Source organism: Corvus moneduloides, chromosome Z (assembly GCF_009650955.1).
Source record: "Corvus moneduloides isolate bCorMon1 chromosome Z, bCorMon1.pri, whole genome shotgun sequence".
NCBI classification, from domain to species: domain Eukaryota; kingdom Metazoa; phylum Chordata; class Aves; order Passeriformes; family Corvidae; genus Corvus; species Corvus moneduloides.
Window position 1 is genome coordinate 21,897,291 of NC_045511.1, and position 21,200 is coordinate 21,918,490.

General features: G+C 46.0%; 1 protein-coding gene across 1 annotated transcript; it reads left to right on the plus strand.

Annotated features, from left to right (window-relative positions):
* The first annotated feature begins 823 nt into the window (after nucleotides 1-823).
* LOC116438418 (urea transporter 2-like) lies at nucleotides 824-12,760 on the plus strand. Its single transcript, XM_032097309.1, has 8 exons — nucleotides 824-1,005; nucleotides 2,921-3,110; nucleotides 3,532-3,660; nucleotides 5,973-6,165; nucleotides 7,766-7,913; nucleotides 9,383-9,517; nucleotides 10,775-10,824; nucleotides 12,082-12,760. The coding sequence occupies exons 1-8, from the start codon at nucleotides 840-842 to the stop codon at nucleotides 12,349-12,351; spliced, it is 1,281 nt and encodes a 426-aa protein (XP_031953200.1). The 5' UTR covers nucleotides 824-839; the 3' UTR covers nucleotides 12,352-12,760.
* The last annotated feature ends 8,440 nt before the right edge of the window (nucleotides 12,761-21,200 follow it).

A 21,200-nucleotide genomic window follows, 5' to 3' on the forward strand; every position in this document is an offset into this window, starting at 1 on the left:
AGGCTGCAGTGCAGTGTATTTGTGTATTTTCTCTTTAGGGTTTATGTGGTAATAGACTTTTTAATGAGCAAGGCCCTGCAAGTATAATTGGAAGATTAATAAACCCATACTCCTGCTGAATATTCACCTGCTAACTAAGGAGCACGCAGCCCTGAGCCAGTGTTCTTACCTTTGTCAAAAGCCACATGTGGATGCTGATTTCTGTGCAAAGCTTTGATGCTACCCCAGGCTGCTCTTGATGGTCTATCAAAGGCAGATGTGGAATGAGGAGCATCACAGGTTTCCGGTGATATACAAAAGCACCAATTCAAAACATTAAAAAGGACACACAGTTCAGCCTCTCCTCTTGTACTTTCTTGTCCACTACTCTCTGCTGCTGTCCTGGCAATTTGCATTGCTTCCCTCCAGCTCACTGCTGGACAGGTATCAGCAGGCTCCCTTCTCAGCACCTGCCACTGTAGGTACACTCAGGCAAGCATGGTCATCACACAGGTACTACTCAGTTTTTTGGCAGATGTCAGGTCCCTTGTCCAACCAGCAGCTTGCCACGGGCTGTATCAGGAGCTGGAGTGAGGGTGGGGTGCTGCAAGGCACCCATGCCACATCCCTCTTTCCCCCTGTAGCTCCTTGGCAGCAGCAGGGTACTGCCTGGTCCCCATCACCACTGCAGCACACACCACTCCCAGCTGTGGATCTGTCAGATCCCTTCTCCATAAACATCTCATCTTTGATAAAACATATCACTGGGTTCACAAGGTTGTCAGGCCCCAACCCAAAAGGCTTTTCTAAGACTTTGTCTCTGTGATTTACAGTCATCCTTTACCATCACCCAAAAGAGGATGGACCTCGGTGAGATCGTTGTGACTGAACATCACAGTGAGAGGGAGCTCTACGAGAAAGAGATGCCAAGAGCCCAGGACTTGCCGTGGAGAGGTGGAAACTGGATCCACCATGGCTTTGGGTATCTCACAGGAGAAATGAAGGAATATGGAGAGTGGATGAAAAGTAAGCAGAAGGAGGTGTTTGGAGGTCTCTGGCTGGGGATATCCATATTTCCAACAGTACTCCCAGTGAAGCGTGTTTCAACCCCTGAGGCAGACCATGGTCCAAGCTCATTGCAAACTCTGGCCTTTTAATTATCTCACTCTCAGAAAGAATACCTCACTACACCCTCTGGTCATCACCATGGCTGCATGCAAAATTTGGCACAGCCCTAGGATGTCTTTCACACTTAATCAGTTACATGTCATTATTATCACGTCACATGGCGATGCTCAGAATCACACATCAGAAGTGGGGGATGAATCTCATCTGTAACTGCCTTGGATCAGCCACTGCCTCTCATCCACATGTGGGCTGATGATGGGGAATTGCCTCCTGATAGAGGCAGAGACTCTTGAGTTCCCAGCCTTGGGGGAGTAATAAGCACTGTGGGTGTTACAAAGCCATAAAACAGATGCCAAGACTGATCTCAAAGGTTCACTGTCCAGACAGGAACAATGCATGAGCAGACAGTCCAATTACTGGCAGCGAGGGTTTGAGAGGCTGTGTAAGGCTGTGGGCCCTCTGTCAAGGCTAGGGTTGTTAGCAGTACAGCTCCAGGCCAGTGTGATCCCCAGACACAGGAGAATATCTCCTCCTTTCTCTTTACTCCAGTCGTCCGCGCTTTGTAGACAGCTTTTCTTACTCCATGTTCTGGAAAGCTTTGGCCACTGTCCTCTGGTTATATTTGAGTTTTTGCAGATAATACTTGTGTCTGAAACTAAGTGTATTGCTGATGCCTGTTGCATCAGCACCAAATACTAATAAATATATAAATAATAATACCTCAACACCAAATACTAAATAAAATTAATTCAGACAAGCCTGGTCATTTTACTCTAAGGAGCCCCTTCCTCATCCTCCTCCTCCTCGTTCCTCCTCCTTAATGCTGCCTGGAAGGAGTTCTTAGGAATAAGTCATTGCCCATATTCAGAAAGAACCCTCGTACCTTATGCTGCATCTAATGAACAATCTAATTAACACAATTAATTTCAAATCTTGAAGAAGATAAAAGTTGCATATGCACATTGCACGAACATCTGAATATCTTGCACATGCAAGCAGCTCCCCTTTCCCGTCCATTCTCTTTGTACCATCCTTTAATAACAGACAGTGGTTCAGAAATGGTTGCAGTTTTCCCTGAGGAGAGGCAGAAGAAAAATTCAAGTCAATTTGCAGAAGGAGAACCAGCTTCAAAAAGTTATTGCAGTGGCCTCATCCCATCTTCCCCCTGCACTCACCTGAGGTATCTGTGCTTGGTGTCTGTTTGCTCTGCCCAGGTTCAATAACCTTCTCTAAAGAGCAATAACTCTTTGTCCTCTGGAAATGCCTCTTTGCCCTGAGTACAGTCCAAGCTATAATTACTGTTTCCTAATTTAGGTTCTTTAGCTCCTGAAATACTTCTTAGACACTTTTGACCCCATCTCCTATATCCACCATACCTCCATGTTCAGGGTTGCTGATCTTCTTCCTAAAACAGCAAAATTTTTTCCTTTTCTTATTTTCCTATATATGTACAAAGTAGTTTCAGAGTTCTTCTCTGCATTTGAATTATACACCAAAAAGAATCTGTCTCCTTATTAGATTTATAGCAGAACCTAAAGTGATCTACCATGAAAGTAATCCTTTGACTGTTCTCTGACCACCACAAATAAATCACCTGTTTTTCTGTCCCTCCATGAATTTTACAGCAGTGCCCAGTCCATCCCTATTAATTCTCAAGTGCCAGATACAAAATATGAGACAACAACTAATCAGAGCCTTGTTTTATAGAACTGTTAACACATCACCTCTGCTCTGTGCCCAGAAAGGGGCTGCAGAGGTTGTTCTTTGCTAAAATGATGCCTTTTTAACAGTGTTTTCCTTTGATGTCCTCCAGACAAGCCCTTAATGGTTCAGCTGGTGGACTGGATCTTGCGAGGGACCTCTCAGGTGATGTTTGTCAACAACCCTTTCAGCGGGCTGATCATTTTAGTGGGACTTTTCGTCCAGAACCCCTGGTGGATGCTCACAGGCTGCACTGGAACCACTGTGTCCACCTTAACTGCGCTGGCCCTCAGTCAGGACAGGTAGGTGGCACCATGTGTCTTCGTGCACTTAACAAAAATTGATGGCTGTGATATCTGGAGCCCACTGATGGGTCACTGATTCTTGTTAGAAGACTCAGGTGAGGGCAGAGCTGTGGCTCAAGAAGAGCTGGCCTGTCCCTGTGTCTGTCTGTCTTCCTGAAAACAGACAGTTCTCTCTCTTTGATAGCCATTGTCACAACCGTGCAGGTCCTTTGAGCCACAAGGACGCCCCTAGACCATCATCATCCAGCAGTCCCCAAATTTTCCCCTTCCACACACCACTGCAAGGCAGTACATCAGTAATTGCACTGTTTTTTCATCCCTTCACCAGGGGCAGGACACTTAAAATTGCATTTCAGTGGGTCCCAGTGATGGGCCACCCTCAGCAGAGCTTTCTACCTTGCAATTGCTTCCATCACAGGTCATCCATCGCAGCTGGGCTGCACGGCTACAACGGGATCCTGGTGGGGCTGCTCATGGCCGTCTACTCTGACAAAGGGGATTACTACTGGTGGCTTCTCTCCCCTGTGGCAGTGATATCAATGGCCTGGTAAGTGCCACTGCTCCTCCTAGTTCTCAAAGGATGGGTCTGGCTACAAACAGCTCAGACACACTGAGGCCCCCTCTGCCCTACACCAGTAACTCCAGGCTTGATGGCACTGGAGAGTTGTGTTCGTCAACACACAGAACTCTTGGGGGCTGTGGTAGGAGTTGAGGGCACAGAAACACTGATTATAGCAAACAGGCAAAGCAGCCCCACCCCAGTCCTCTGAAAATGGCCCTCAGAAGCACGACATACACGGGTTGGAGGTCATTGCACCCAACACCACAATGCTTCTTCCTCATCCAGGCCCTAAATCAACCCTGTGCTCATCCTGAATTCAATATTCCCCTTCTCAGATATGCAACCGGTCATGAGCAAATTTAATTCCTCCAAGTAGCTCCAAAGGACAGGCTATGTCCTTCCAGGATTAAATTTTGCCATTTTTAAATATGGATCAGAACAGCACTGCAGAATCTATTTAACAGCCTTAACTGAAATTAATTTAATAGTAACATTTTAATCACTGTAAGCAGTAAGATGCAAGCCATTATTGGATTTTCACTGCTTTTAAGATCAGATTTGTTTTATATTTCATTTCTTTAGTCATTCTCAGCAAAGGTCATCTTGTAACAATCTCTCAAAACCCAGGACACGTTGCGAGAATGTTTGGATTGTCTTATCTGCCAGAATTCCTTGAGGCTTTTTGTTTAAAATTTTCTTCATTGTTTAGTTCACAAGACTTGAGGGTAGAGCTGAAATATTTTAAAATCAGACACTTCAGTGATTTTTTAACTGATACTTTGAATTTCAGCTTTAGAAGTCAGCATTTATTTAACTGTTTCCTTTTTTCCTGACAAGATGTGTGACAGAAGCTTTGTATTTCAGCACAGAAATTAGGACACCATTTTCACTGAAGTACTGATTTTTTTTTTTCCCTGCAGCTGCAAGCAAGGAAATCTGTAAACCCCATTGGGAACCAAACTTGTCAAAAAAAGAATAGGCTTCATCTGAGATTACACAGGGAGAACAAAGCATTTTTCCCACTGATAGTATCTATACAGCAGGACACAAGATGTTGCTTTTGAAATGTCAAATAATTTGGGTGGGGTGTTTTTTTATTATAACCAGCTTAATGACCTTCTAGGGCTCACATGCAGCTCCTTGAAAAATTAAAGTCTTTAAATTGATTTTTTATAAACTGTAATGTTCACTGCCACTTGGAGCTGACCGTAAGAGCTATTTAGCTCACCTCTTTTGGAAGAGCTCAGCTGGAAGAAGAACACAGGCCATTTCCACCAAGGACTGGCCAGTTCTTCTCTTCCTTGAGCTTTCTGGGCCCCAAGAAAATCAGATATCACCTTGCCAACATGCTCCCATAAAGTCCTCCATGTAGGACACACACTTCAAGTGGAAATCAGGCAGTGTGGAAATGCCCCAAGAAGGTCAGGCAAAGTTTCTACCCCAGGTTCTACAGACAAGAACTTTGGAAAAGGTCATGGTATTTCAAGGTTTACATGGTTTTTGTGTTCTGACTCTAGGTTGAGTGTCACCCCAAGTACTTTAGATGCTAAAAATATTCAATCAAGCTTTTTAAAAACAAGTCTCAGTTTTCAGGAAATGCTGTATGATTTTGGATGGTACCTGGGCAGCACAAAATGACATCAGTCAAGGTCTGAGTGATGTTTGGTACCAACACCTTTCCCAGCTCTGCTACAGTGGTGGCTCCATCTTATACTCTGTTGGGCCTCATAGTCCCCAAAATTAGTGTCTAACATAGTAAATATTTCCACCCTTCTTAATGGAAGATTTTCCATCCCCTTTGATCACCTCTTCTGCTCTATTTCTCTTCCAGAGCCATCCCCTCATACCTTTCAAACTGTTTAAAAAAAAAAACAAAACAAACAAACAAACAAACAAAAAAGGCAAATTGGGTAATTTCCAACTCCCTCTTGCCTCCTCAAGACAGCAGCTTTTTTAGACCATCTAAAGTTCTCCACAGTTCTTCATGTGACATTCCCAAAATCTCCTTTTCTGTTTCTTGTTCAAATTTTCAGCTGAATAGGAAGTCAGATTGCCTGTCTCTGTCCATGCTCAAACATTGTATTGGATGCATGCATGGATGTGAGAGTATTTTTTTCAGAAAGATGAACAGCTTTCTATAACGCTTTGTTTGACGCATATTAAGGGATTCACCACCTGGAGTTGCTAAAAGGAACAGTATTGGCTTTTAATTGCCAAAATTACCATTTTGTGACCATGTTTCACCACTATAAATTGAGATGAACAAATTACAATTGTATTTCTTCTCCTGTTCTCAGCCCAGTCCTGTCCAGTGCTCTGGGATCCATCTTCAGCAAATGGGACCTTCCTGTTCTCACTCTGCCCTTCAACATTGTGGTGACCCTGTACCTGGCAGCCACAGGACACTACAACCCCTTCTTCCCCACAACCCTCATCAAGCCTGTAGCTGCAGTGCCCAATATCACCTGGTCTGCCATCAACGTGCCACTGGTAAGCTTCACACCTACAAGTTTATGGTATTTCACTGAAAAAGTGAGCAGGAAGGCGTTCACCTCTGGATGACACTTTCCCGTGGGTCAGAAGGTGTCAGGAGCAACTCACAGAAATACATGGCTTGGTTCTGTGCAAAGAGAGCAGTGCCACAGAATCCCTTGCTGATCCAGCAGAAAAGTTGGTGGAGCCTTAGGGAACAGAAAACCTTAGCCTCTCATTCCAATCAAACTTGGGTTGTCCCAAAACGAGTCTTGAGTATACATCCAGAACACATCTGGATATGCCCTCCTGCTGTCCAGATATGGTTGAAGAAGCATCAGCAGCACAGTCAGTGGCAATATGAAAATTCAGAGGAAACATCAGGATTTCAAAGTGCCAGAAACTCATTTATACCCAGTCCCCTCATGTCTAGGTCTAGCTCTCTGGAGGGTCACCTTCCCAAAGGAGAGCAAGGGTAACTGATCCAGAGGGTTGTGGTCAGTGGCTCAGAGTCCCAGTGGACATCAGGGACAGGTGGTGCCCCTCAGGGCTCCATATGGGCACCAGTGTTATTGAATATCTTCATTAATGACACAAAGGCATCAAGGGCACCCTCAGCAAATTTGCAGATGACACCAGGCTGAGAGGTGCAGCTGACACCTGGAGGATGAGGTGACATCCAGAGGGACCTGGACAGGCTGGGGAAGTGGCCCATGGGAACCTCTGAGGTTTAACAAGGCCAAGTGCTGGAGCTGCACCTGGGTCAGGGTAACACCCAGGATCAATCCAGGCTGGGATAAGCAGAGGGAGCAGCCCCAGGAGAAGGACCTGGGGGTGCCGTGGGGGAGAGCTGGACCTGCCCTGCCCCTGAACCCCCCGTGCCCTGGGCTGATCCCCAGCGTGGGCAGCAGGGCAGGGGGGATTCTGCCCCTCTGCCCCGCTCAGGTGAGACCCCACCTGCAGAGCTGCCCCAGCCCTGGGGAACAACAGCACAAGGACCTGGAGCTGCTGCAGCCAACCCAGAGGAGGCACCAAGGTGATCAGAGGGCTGGAGCATATCTTGTATAAGAAAAGGCTGAGGGAATTGGGTTTATTCTGCCTGGAAAAAGAGAAGGCTTTGGAGTGACCTGACTAAGGCCTTCCAATACCAGGAGAGATTGTATAGGAAAGATGGAGGGAGACTATTTACAAGAGCCTGGAGGGACATTTGAAGCCATTCCCTCCAAGGAGAATTGGCTTCAATTTCAAAGAGAGTAAGTTTAGATTAGATATTAGGAAAAAACTCTTCCCTCTGGGGGTGGTGAGGCCCTGGCACAGGTTTCCCAGAAAAGCTGTGGCTGCCCCTGGATCCCTGGAAGTGTCCAAGCCCAGGTTGGAGGGAGCTTGGAGGCACCTGGTCTAGTGGAAGGTGTCCCTGCCCATGGCAGGGGGTGGAATGAGATGATCTCTAAGGTCCCTTCTAACCTAAACCATTCTATAACTCTATGACTTACCCAGAGTCCAACTCAGAGCCAGGGTTCCTTCCTTCCCTTTTCAGCCAATAGCCTGGACAAAAAACTGCTGTGTCCCTCAGGGCACAGACAGACAATAACAAGCCCTTTTCTGCCACCTGCTGCAGCTCTTACAATCCATCCCAGTTGGTGTTGGTCAAGTGTATGGTTGTGGAAACCCCTGGACTGGAGGCATTTTCCTTGTGGCTCTGCTCATCTCCTCCCCACTGATTTGTTTACATGCTGCAATTGGATCAGCTGTGGGGATGTTTGCAGGTAAGAAATACTGACCAAATCATTTTTGCAGCTAAGGTATCTTGAGCCAAGCCAGATTCTGCTCAGACTTTACAGTCTTGGCAGTAGCTGGGACAAGACTGTCATTTTTCAAACACTCTAAATTTGAAAGCTCTTTCTAAAGGTCACGCAGCACAGTGAAGGCAAGAACAGAAGCAGGTTTTCTTTAAACTTTGCATTTGTTATTAGATTTGTCTCTCAGGAAAGTGGCTTGTTCCACCTTGCTTAACCCTTCAGCCACTGGGTGTGATGAATCCCATAGAGATCACAGGAAAACATAGAGAAAGAGTTTCAGAAGTGATCTCTTGCCACCACAATTGTTTAAATTACCACCACAAGCAAAGGTCTGCCTCAGAACTAATCAGCCGAGGAAAAGAAAGACTTTTCTGGGATGCAGTTTGCTCAATCCTGCTGTGGATTTCTCAAAATACCTAAATGAAGGCCACTAAAAATATCCTGTCTCTCCACTAACCAGAGAGAAACAATATTAAGAGACTTGAATCAGACCCTAGAGGTTGGAAAACATTAATGCCACTTAAGTGGCTGATTTTAATAAGAACAGATGATGGAATAAGTGTAGTCTGACTCCTTGGAAAAGGCAGTGATCCAACAAGTGCTCTGTGCTCTGAAGCACTCTTTACAAGATGTGAGCTGTCTTGTATTTGTGTTTTTAAACAAGACTGTCCACAATTTGTATGACTAAGAGCATATGGCAGGTCTTGTAGAGGTGTGACATTCAGTCTAGAAGGGAAAGGTCAGGGGGAAGTTTCTGGGGACAAGCATGGTAATAAAACAGAGAACAGATGAGGACAATATAGCAGGAAATGCATTAATCTTACAACTGTCAGGAAGGTGGCCGGTGCACTACATGTTGAACTCTCCTTTTCACTGTTACTCCTGAATCCCATAAGAAATCCTGCAGAAGTTTCTGAGAGGTCAGATTTGAAGCAGACCCTCAGCTCCCATCCCCGTGGAGAATTTCCACTGCACAGATGAAGTGACCACCTCCAGTAACTAGACCATACCTCACAAAGGTCACTAGGAAGAGATGGAAAACTCTGCTTGTTCCCACAAAGGCATGAAGTTGTGCCTCTGATATTCAAAATCAGGGTATGTATGAGGTTTAAACAAGTGTGTGAGCACAGCTTTCTGCAAGGAGGACACCCAGGTCCTGCCTGGATTCTGGGTGGATCCTCCACCTGTGTGTGTGGATACATCACACTCGGTGAATACACAGAAAGTTTTGTCTGAATGAAACCTTTGAGACTGGGCCAAATTCCACTGCAGGGACATTATCAGAGCTCCAAAATAATGAGCCTCCTTCAACCTCCTGTGCTCATGTGCATGTGTGAGCACAGATAAACCCATTGATGTTATGAGGAAGAGATGACAGACTCCTCCTGCAGGTACCTCTCACGCCTGACCTCACAGCCTTGCCCTTTGTCTCGCAGCCCTGAGCATTGCATCCCCGTTTGACAGCATCTACCTTGGCTTACACAACTACAACTGCACCCTGGCCTGCATCGCCGTCGGGGGCATGTTCTACGCCCTGACCTGGCAGACCCATTTGCTGTCACTTGCCTGTGGTGAGTATCCCTTACATAAAGGGAAGGCAAAAATTTGTGCAGCCAGGCAGCTTATGAGGAGTGCAGGTTTAGAGTCAACCATCGCTCTGTCTATCCCAAGAGCAGGTACTGTGCAAGAGTTGTTTCTCTGGTGGCATCAGCGTTGGGCTTGACTGTGCGAGTACAGAGAGAAGAGTGTTAGAGCCTGATAGCATGGAAACATCTAGAAAGGGTGGAAGCACTGATTGTGAGATGAACACAAGCTAATCCATGAGCATGTTTAACAAATTAGCAACTCAACAGTTTCACAGAAGCAGCCTTTTCATAATTATATGTATCACTGGAGGAAGTGGGTCATAAGAAGGGAGCTGTTGCATCAGGCCAGTTTAAAATCCACCCACCTGACAACCCCACCTCCAACAGGAGCCCAAACCAGGCACTATGGGAAGAGTTTAAGAGAAGAAATTTGCCATTTAAGACATTCCTGTGAAGATTTACCCAGGCTCCAGTTATCTTTATCTCAGTGTCCTGAGGACAGTTTCTGGATTTCTCAGTAGCTTTTCCTTCTCTGACTTAGTCTTTGGGTACCTGACCTCGCCTCCTGTTCAGCCATCCCTGGCATCCAGGGGCAAGGAGTCCCCCTGCTAACTGGCTGTGGTGTGAAGCCATAGGACAGAGAATTTCTGAAAGTCCAGTTCTACTGAAGAATTTCTGCAATTCCCACTGCATGTGGGTCAGGTCATGCCAAATAATAGAAATAGAAATTAAAGATTAGAGAAATGCCACCATCACTTGCTCTTGACAAAACCATGTTCTTCATTCCCCACCCATCTCTACAGAGCAGAGAGGGTGAAATGTAGCCACAGAATCATTTGGGTTGGAAAATACCTCTAAAATCATCAAGTCCAACCATGCCTCCAGCCCTGCCAAGGCCACCACTAACCTATGTCCCCAGGTGCCACGTCCACACAGCTGCTAAGCCCTCCAAAGATGGGAACTTCACCACTGCCCTGGGCAGGTCCAGCCAGGCCTGGACAACCCTTTGTGTGAATAAATTTTTCCCTAATATTCAACATAAACCTCCCCTGGTGCATCTTGAGGCCATTTTCTCTTGGGACATTTCAACTAATTGTTGAATTCTAGCAGTGACCCTCACACCAGGTAGCTGGGAGGATATTTTGCTGTGCATTTGGACAATGTAGCTATTTTTTATATTTTCTTCGGAGAATTGAGCAACATTTTTTTCATCCTGAGCTCTCTTTGGTCTTCTCTTTTCAGCTTTATTTTGTGCCTACTCCGGAGCAGCTCTTGCTAATGCCCTCTCTGTGGTAAGTATGGGGTTTTGTGTTTTACTTGGTTTCTTTTATTTATTTGTTTTAACTGCATTTTGATTCATTCCGATATAATGTTAAGGAAATGCCTCAAAATTCTTCATGTCATCTTTGACAACACTGAAATGAGAATGCTGCAGCCAGCTGTGCAAACTCTCAATTGTGTCCCTCAAGACTTTATATCTGATAATAAGATTTCAAAGACCCTTGGAGCATATTATCCGCAACAGGGTTGTGCATGTATATGTGAGTTACAGCAACAGCATATGGTTTGAGATTAAATACTTAGTTGAAAATTATCTTTCAGCAATTCCAAATGATCTAAATTTTCATTTTCTTCTTTCAAAGTCTTTCTCCAACCCTGCCCACAGATATTACTGAAGTTTGAACTGGGTATGAGAACTAAAATGAGGGGGAGACTGTTCTCTTAAGTACAAAGTTATTATATTTGGACAAATCAAGAAAGGAGTGAAGACAGAAATGCCAGGCTTTGTTTCTTCTTTAAGATCTGAGAGATTAAAACAAAACCATATTATAATTAAATTGATTTTCTAACTTAAAAGAAAAAAAGGATTAGAACTAGCAGCTCCATGCACTAAATGTTTTCATCTGGCACCCTCTCAGTACCGTGTAGGTCCCTGCATATGGGCTGCTTTAAGCACACCTGCTTTTGGGAGGCATCAGGAAGGACATCCACTTTTTATCCCTGCGATCTTGCTTTTGGCAGACCTCAATTCAGATCAAGAGGTGGGGGAACAGAGAGGGCTGAGGGTTGGATGTGATGCCAGTGACATATAATCATTGGGCAGAGTGAATATTCATGAATAATACCCTCAATACATGACATTTCACAGAGCAGAGAGGGTAGAATTTGGCTCTTTTATTAGAGAATTCAAGTGTCTGCGTGTGAGCTGGGTGTCTTGGCTTTCATTGCAGTCACCAGAGCTCTGAAGCCTGATTCAGTTGCTTCAGCATTGGTGCCAGGTTCCATTCAGCACCAAAATTGAAGCTGCACCTCTTACAGGGCTGAGGTCTGCAGTGTCAGATGCTTTGTGCAGCCCCAACACACCCCAGGTGAGCTACAGACCTCTGTGTGGGCAGCTGAACTGACATGTGGTAGCCACTGTGCCTTCAGGGAAAACACAGACCCTCCCAGCGTTCCAAACGCAAGAATTTAGCCGCAGGCAGATGTAAGCAGAGAGACCAAAAAGTGGTACCAAAGTGCACCCCTGTGTCTGTTCTGTCCCCTCCCAGCTCGGGCTGCCAGTCTGCACCTGGCCTTTCTGCCTCTCTGCGCTCCTCTTCCTGCTGATCAGCTTAGAAAACCCGGCCATCTACAGAATGCCCCTCTGCAAAGTCACCCACCCAGAAGCCAACCGGATCTACTACCTGAAGATGAAGAGAAGGGCCTCGGAGAGCAGGAGGGAAGAGCAGAAGCGAAAGGAGCAGAAACCTTCTGACAGCTCAAAAATAAGCACTGGGGGCACCCCCCTGTGCACCCCCAAGAGCCGCCACGCTCACTGATTTCAGGTACACACAACTGTGCAATTTGGGGGCAGCTTGTCAAACGTCACCCAGGCACAGCACAGCCACAAAGACCACTTTTGCCAGCCATCTGCAGGCTGGGGATTCAGCATTCCACACTGGAGAAATCATGGTTTGCCCTTGAGCTAAGCTTTCCAAAAAGCACTCAGGTAACATAATAACAGCTGCCTTATCAATCCACTGGCTGTTAACTTGAAAGTCACCTCTTATCAATGATAATTATAAGAATAGGCAGAAGAACATTAAAGCTGATGAGAGGCATTTAATTTCAGAGGTGTAATTTAACAAAATAAATATGCTGAGAAGGCATTGGTGTCTAATAATAATAAATAATGTAAGAACTAAGTCAAGAGCTGCACTTCAAATTAAGAAAATGTGTATTTGAAAGTGAAATAAACAGACTGTTCTCTTCCTTTCTTGTGTGCCATCAGTATCTAACCCTTTTAATACCACTTTACAGCTACAACACGCACAGGTAAATACTCTTACAGAGCACATCCTGTAGCACTTTCAGTGCCATCTCCTGGCTCCTCATTAAGTGCCAAGGCAATGAATACATATGCTTTAATCAGACTAGAAGAGTGACTAGCTAGCAGCGATCAAACATTCTTCTTCTCCTTGAATAATTTTCTGTCTTACAAATAGAAGATTTCTCTCTCCTGCTGATTGCAGGATAGCAAGTCTGAATCCCTACACACATCCAGTGGGAAACAGGAAAACTTCATGTAAAGAATGGGATAAATGTTTACTGCTGGTGGCAGTTTTTTCTCTCCCTTTCCTAGAGGGGCAGATACTTTCCATTCAACCATGAGAAATTAACAAGTGAAAGGTTTCCACTGCCACTTTATGCTTCCTCCAAGCCCTTACAACAGGGAAGTTCCAACTGCTCCAAGGAGGATTTTATCAGGAACCTTTTCCAAAACCTCTGTGAAGGAAGCCTGACGGAAAGGCTTCCTCAATCTAAAGTTGTTGTATGTCGTCAGTTTGAAATCACAGACCCAAGGGATGTGAAGATTTAAAATCCAAAGGGACTGTGCAACCACAAACACTCAGACACTGTCCTCTCTGCCTCGTGATGTAGGGCTGTTTTGCAGATGCATGTGAGCATTTTTGAGCAGGCGGGATCCCAGCTCCAAACCCCACTTTTTTAAAAGGTGAGCCTGTGTGCTGCTCATGGAATTATTTGTGCCTTTATCACCAAAAATCCAGCAGCAGCAGCATCTGCCTGCCCCTCTAAATGTCCCCTAGGAGCAGCATCCAAGATTGAATTCATCCTGGGAGACAAAAAACATGGTGTTGTTTATGTTCAGATTGGTTTCTGTTAAACAGGTGAGGCCATTCCAGGAACTCTGGAAAAATTTAGGTCCTACTTCCTCCTCTGTCTGCCAAGACACCCTTTGAGCCATGACTTTAGCAAACCAACGCTAGCAAGTGAAACAGTCTCTCATGGTCACTACAAACTGCAAGATCAGGGACATCCCCCTGTTGCTGCTGCTGTAGAGAGCCAAAGAAAGGCAGAACAACACAAGAGGTAACACACAACTGCCTGAAGACCTTCTACAGCAGTCAATGAAATATGAAGCACATAGAAACTAGAAGAGCCTATTCATGCAGTTTAATTTAGCTCATGCACAGTCCAGCGTTAGAGAAATATTTGAATAGCAGCAATAGAAAGTTACTGCAAAAACTACTGCAAAATAATGCTAGAGTCATATATGTGAAGAAAAACCCCAACTGCAGTTAGTTATGCCCAACACATTTGTTTTCCTAAAAACAAAAGTGAAGCCCAGGCACAATATGGCTATTGGAAAGGATTTGTCATGTAAGTGCCACTGCAAGCATTAATTCCTCAGCCACAAGAAAATCCATCCTGAAATCAATTAGTAAAGCAATTTCTAGAGTTGAAGCCTTCCATAAAAAATAGAGTATAAACAGCTTTTTTAAGTCTCTAGCTAATCAAAGAATTTGAGTAACTATAGCCAGTACTAATAATTCTTGAAAACAGGCAAGACAAATCAAGTGTCTCCTGCAAGGGAGCAGCAGACAATAAAAGCACTAACTGAAGCTATCAGTGGTAGTCCAGCAGCCTGATACCTATAGAGTTCTATAAAAATTTTCATTAAGAGAGATAAAATGTATAGTTTTCAGTGGGACTAATAATTTTGAGACAGCTCCCAGAGATCTAACATAAAATAAATATGACCATTAAAGGAGAAAAAAAAAAGCCTCTTCTGTAGTTAGAGCTGCCACTCAACCCACCTCACCTCCACCTTAAATAGTGTTAAATAAATGTTCCTGTACAAACCAACACCTGGCCTAGCCATAGCACATGAAAGAACCAACCTCCTAAAAATTTGCCTTCAAAAATTAAAAAGCAGAACAGATTAAGCAAAGTGAAGGATCCGTAAGAGAGCTCGCCAGTGAACAAAGACAATTCTGTTATAACTGGTGCTCGGTCTAAAAAATAGTATATGCACTATGTGGTTCCAAGAAAAATGCTTACCTTATTGCTCCAAATATAATTTTTCTTACTCTTGTGTTTGCTTCATACCCCATAAAATAAAAAAAAATGCATCTTTGCTCTTCTGTAGACTTCAGTGCTTCTGTTGACAAGATCAGTCACAGAACTCATACAGGAAAAGCTGGGGCAAGTCCTTTGGATGTGCTGGCTTGGGTATTGGTGGTTCCAGGATGACTTACCACTTAGTGACTCTTCATGAACAATTAGCAAAGTTGCAGGAGGGAACATGGAGGGAAGGGATTTGCTTTTCCCATGGACATTGTTTGTAGCAGAGAACCTGCACTGGAGCATCCTAGCTGCTGGAGCATGAAGTTTCCCTCCTGATTCATAGAATCACAGAATCCTTTAGACTGGAAGAGCCCTCTAAGATCCTCAAGACCAACCATTCCCCAAGCACTGCTGAACCTGACACTAACCCATGCTCCCATGGGCCACATCCACACGGATTTTAAATCCCCCCAAGGACAGGGGCTCCATCACTGCCTCGGGCAGCCTGTCAGTGTTTGACAGCCCTTTCCACAATGATGTTTTTCCTGATATCCAGTCTAAAATCGGTTTCCATCATCTGGTCTTTTTTGAGACACAACCACCTCCTCACATACCACAGGGATGAAGAGCAGACGGGAAGAGCAGCACAGGTGGAGACCACAACAGGAGGTGGTGACAGCAGGGAGGACGCCCAAAGCTGCAGACCTGGAAAACCCAGTGCTGTGCTTCCAAACAGTAATGGGGAGAAGTGGCTGCAGCATTGCACAGGCCAGGCAAAGCATGGTGGGTTAAAGCCTGATGAACAGATTTCCTTGCTCTTATCTACTCTCAAGAAACCAGTGCTGCTTTGCAGCAGAGCCTGGGCCCTACTCCCTGTTCAACACTGCTGTAAGCTTAAAATAAAAATAGTCTTTTTTTCTGCAACACAACATCTCTTCTTCCCATACCTGCCAGTATTCAGTGCAGGTAGGAGCCTGCAATCATCAGACACAGGGAGAGTGTGCGTCCCATCCTAGCCCCTAGGCTGCTGGCACAGGGAGCCAGCCAGCAGCCCAGCAGGCACCAGAAAATACCAGGAAGGGCTCTGTGTTCCAGAGGGGCACTCCAGCAACACAGGGCCTCTCTACAAGCTGAAAAACCCAAAACTCTCAAACTTGTCCAAATAAGAAAATTCCTTAAAATATCCAGCTGCTGGGGAGTTGGTCTGTGCTCTGGCTGTCCATGCCAGACATCTCCAGTCTGCAATGACAGACATATTGCCCAGCACTGTAGAATGATTTCGGTTCTTTGTAGATCACATTTTCCAGGGTCACAGAAATACCACCACTCTGAGAGGGAGACCTGTTTACTGAATGCTGCTCCCTCACTCCCTCTTCCTCCACATCAGTTTTAATTTGGGAGAAGGAAGGAGTTCAAACAGGAAACAAGCCCTTGATTGCAGTTGATTTTACAGTTCTCAGGGGGTCTTTTACAAGCTCCTACAGCTGTTGCCACAGCTGGAATTCACACATCCCAGTGGTGGGATAAAAAGACCTGGGATGGCTCTGTGGGAAGCAAAGGTTTCTTCCACTTGCATTTTACCTGGCAGTGAGTTTGGGTATCTGACGTCTCACTCAGCAGCTGTTTAGTGCACTCAGTTACCTCAAGGCATTTAATAGCCTAAGGTCTCATGGAACTGCATCCTCACATCCATCTCCAGGGGCAGCGTTTTGCATAGAGAGTTGACGCAGACCCAAATCCCTGCTCCCAAAATGTGCATCTTCACACAGCACATCAGGGTTGAAGCACCAAGTGAGTGCAGAAGCCCTTCCAAAAAAATCCAACTGCACCACCACCCAAAATGCACAGGTGTTGGGGCTGTTCAGCACATCCCAGCACCTGCAAATTAAACTGTGCTGTACACTGAATTGCAAAAGGCAAAAGCAGAGGGACAGAGGCCTCCTTGACCTGTGCAGCTTAGGATGGTCTGGAGTCTTTCTCTCCCTGCACACCCCATCCTGCACCTGACATTGCTTTTCCCTACTTCCTTCATTTCATCCAAGTGCTGACAGCTCTGTTGCTCTATCATCCAAAAATCTCTGCTCTGCAGAACTACTCAGCCAGAAATCAGGTAGAGACTTCCCATCTTTGGAGAAAACAAAAAAGTCAGAGGTGACGACAAACTGTCAGCCAGAGATGGTTTCTTACTGCAGCCAAGCAAACTTAATTCACTTGTGCAAATTAAATCATGTTTAGGGCATTTTCCCTTGGCAGAAACTGAGCTATTCGACAGATATGACTTTTTTTTTTTCTTTTGCCTACCCCCAAATATGCATCTCTACTGCAAAGGGATTTATACCTGTTTGTGCTTGTGCATGAAAATGTCGCTCCACAGTACTGCTTGCAAAATTCCATAACCACCCACAGCCAGGGTAACTCTCCCTCTATCCATTGCACTGACTATTAATTTCCAGTTGTTTCTACCGTCTGGTGCTTCATTTCTTGATGCTACCAGTCCTCTTTCTCTTGTTGATCAGCAACCCATGCTATGTAAAGCATCTTCCACTTCTATTAAGAAATACTTGGCAAGAAAGTAGTAATCGCTGGGATTTATAGGCTGGAAGTTTCTTGTTGGAACAATTATAATATTCTGCTCTATGTTAAGGCCTAACACATTCATCTCCTACAACATACAGGCTTGTGAGAACGGATTATTTCCTTGGAAGCAGCCGTGCCCTGGGTGAGACTCACAGCCCTACCATCAGGGCAAGGGAAGAAGAAAGGGTGGGTGTTGCAGTGGGGATCCTGCAACACGCATATATCAAACCAGGAGTCCCGTGGAAAGGAAATATATATGGACAGACAGATTCTTGCTAGATGTTTCAGAGATGTTTATTTCTCCAGCCGCATGGCCGGAGCTCTGCCGAGGAACTGTTCCAGTCACGGGACCAAGGGTCCTTCTGCCCGCGCAGGGAACACAAACCAACCAATGGGAACGAGGCTGAGCAGGGGCAGGGAAACCCCGTGTCTGTGCCCTCAGGGCCCCTCTCCCAGGGCTACACGGCAGGGGAGGGACCCCAACACCTCACCCGTTTTATTTTAATAAAAGGAGAATGAAAACAACTGGATAAACATAACAAGAACAGTTTCAAAACAAAACAAGCCACCCTCCTGAGTCTTTAAATGTCCAAACAGATTCTGTGGAACATCTTAGGGCTGACAGAAGGGAGACAGAACTCTCTGAGCATGCTTTGTGGGGAAACTGAGGCAGGAGAGGGTTTAACTTCTTCCCTCCCCTTTTTCATCCCCCACTCGGCATTGGAAAGGGATTTGTGGGGAAACAATTTGCAAATGCATGGTTTTGTGAGGGAAACCATGGGTGAAAAAACGGATTGGGAATACACTGGAGGTAATAAGACATAGGGTAAAAGGGAAAGGTGGGATTAGGAAAGGGAGACTGTAGGGGGGGTTTACAATGGAGATATTGTCTAACATGACTACGATTTTTTGCATATATACTGCCTTTTACAGTAACACCATCAAGCCCAGTGACCTGCGATGCTTGTAACCCTTTTCTACCTCGTATAATTTTGAATTCCATCACCTCTCCATCTCCCAAGCTTGGGATGCATTTTTCAGGGTTATTCTTTTTAATAGCAGTTCTATGCACGAATATGTCTTGCTGGTTGTCACACCTTGTTATAAAACCATAATTTTGCTTAACATTATACCATTTTACTATCCCTAAGGTCTTAGCTACTATGATCTTTTCCTTTTTCCGAGTGGCTGCTGTTTTCTGTCTCGCTGCGTCTTTGCTCTCTCCTTCGGTCGCTCCCGTGTTGGAATTGTCAGGGCTGCTGGTGCCTGCGCGCTCTTCCCGGGGTCGCGTTCAGGGCTGCGTGGGCCGGGCCGGGCCGCGCCGCTCAGTTCTCCGTGCGTCGCCTCCTCTGGTCGCAGCTTCGCTGCCGCTGCCAGGTGCTGTACCCACATCTCGGCCGGGTCCCCGAGCGATGACCCCCCCGTGCCCTGCTCCAGCGCGCGTTTCAGCTGGGCGCGGCTCCGCTCCACCGGCACCGCCGCCCGCCGCTGCCCGCGCGCCGCCCCTCTCGGTCGGGCGTTCACGGGGCTCACTCCACCACGCGTTGCGCAGGGCCGTGCAGGCACCGCCGGGTCCCGCTGCTCCCGCCGCGCCTCGCTCCGCCACCGACACTGCGGCTCGCGTGGCTCCGCCCGCGCGCGGGAACTGCCTCGCTGCTGCTCGCAGAGCGCTCGGTGCACGTGGCCTGGGCCGCACGGTCCCTGCACCAGGCTTCCCTTCGCCAGGACACAGCTGACATTGCTCAACAGTCTCGGTAACTAAATAATATTCACGAAAATATTCTTCCATCGGCATATATTTTGACTCCAGTATTAACTGTGTCCAAACGGTTTTCCAAAAGCCCTTCGTAAGAATTAAATCCCAAGAAACATAGAAAAAGTTCTTAAACAACCATGCCAGGAAGTGTTTCAGTTCTTTTTGAGCTTGAATCAAGCTAAAATTTACAAATCGTTGTTCAAGAATCATTTTAAGTTTAAGATAAATGTCCATATGTGGCTCTGAGAGCCAAGAGTCTTCCCACGGTTCCTCCATAGTTTAGATACGGAATAGCAAAACAAAACCAAGAAGAGGAATCCAAAGTTTCCAGGGTTTACTCACACAAATCAGTCACTTAGGGATCGGGGATCGTTCTGCTCACAAATCTCCACCATTTGTTGCAGTGGGGATCCTGCAACACGCATATATCAAACCAGGAGTCCCGTGGAAAGGAAATATATATGGACAGACAGATTCTTGATAGCTGTTTCAGAGATGTTTATTTCTCCAGCCGCATGGCTGGGGCTCTGCTGGGGAACTGTTCCAGTCACGGGACCAAGGGTCCTTCTGCCCGCGCAGGGAACACAAACCAACCAATGGGAACGAGGCTGAGCAGGGACAGGGAAGCCCCGTGTCTGTGCCCTCAGGGCCCCTCTCCCAGGGCTACACAGCGGGGGAGGGACCCCAACAGGTGGGGAAGTTTATTAAGCTGAGAGTAGATGCAGGGAAGTTAAGTGAATTGATTCTGAAACTGAAAAAGTGAATGAAGAAGCAGAAAAACACCTTGCCTTGTGTCATAAAAAAGAGGCAAGTCTGACCAGCTTTGGCATTTCTAACGGGATCCTGCTGCCTTGAGGTAGATTTGGAAAAGGAGCCTCTTTGAATTTGGGCTTTTCCTTGGAGCCAGGAGAACAGGTTAGGGGTTTGAAGTTGAAACTTAGAATTATTTGAGTTTCATTTTCCCATCTTTACTGAAATACAGCAATACAGTCAACCTCGGGCTTCCAAACCCCTCCAGTATTTCAGATTGTTTCAATATAATGGCTGGACTCAATCATCTCAAAGGTCTTCTCTGAACAACAATTCTGTAATGCTGTGATTCTAATAGGGCTGATTCAGTCTGCCACGCTAGAGATGACCAGAAAAACAAACAGCCCTGGGCTTCAGACTCGTGCAGGAACCAGAGAGCTTTTCTCTCTCTCAGCTCCTGAGTCCCAGGGCTTGCGACTCAATCTCATCTCCACAGGCATCCAGGCCAGCCCAGAGAAATGTCCATGGCTGGTGGGAAAAATGATCCAGCTGGCTGGAAAAAGGGAAGGGGACACAAAACCAAACAAGTGGAACCTGCCAGAGCAACGCACTAGGCTTTTCTTTGACCTGTGTTTCACTGGGTTTCATGACACACATGGCTGCCTGGCTTTCCTGGAGCCTCAGACACATTTCCTGAGCTGGACACCATGGGCACTTCTACCTTGGTGAATGGGATGGTTCCAGGAGTCAGGTCCTCATCCCCAAGCTGCTGAACCTCCGGTCCTTTGCATGTGTTGGCCTTGGCTAACTAGTTCCTTTCCAAACAATTCCCCACTCCTACTAGTAGCAGCATTTTGAACAAATACCTTGAAAAACTTGCAGCTGAAATAGAGGAGTTGTTTTCTACCCCAGCACTCAGAGCATCAGCCTGCAGGAAGAGAGTCTGCACCTCTGCCTGAAGCTGGCACCTACTTGCCATCACAGAGCAGAGCTTTTTTCCACACTACTCTAGCTGTAAGACACCTACAACCCACTCTTCACCCTCTCCCAGGATACAGAGACTGTTGCTCTTAATCAATAAGCTGGTTTCCAGATATCACTTATGCACTCTTGGAGCTGCACGGGCTGAGAAGGTGAGTCATGAGAGCTTGTCAAGGTGGACAGAGAAGACAGTGGGTCTCCAGAGAAAGCAGGCAGAAGAGGGCACTGATGTGAGTGCATTAGGACAATTTTGGG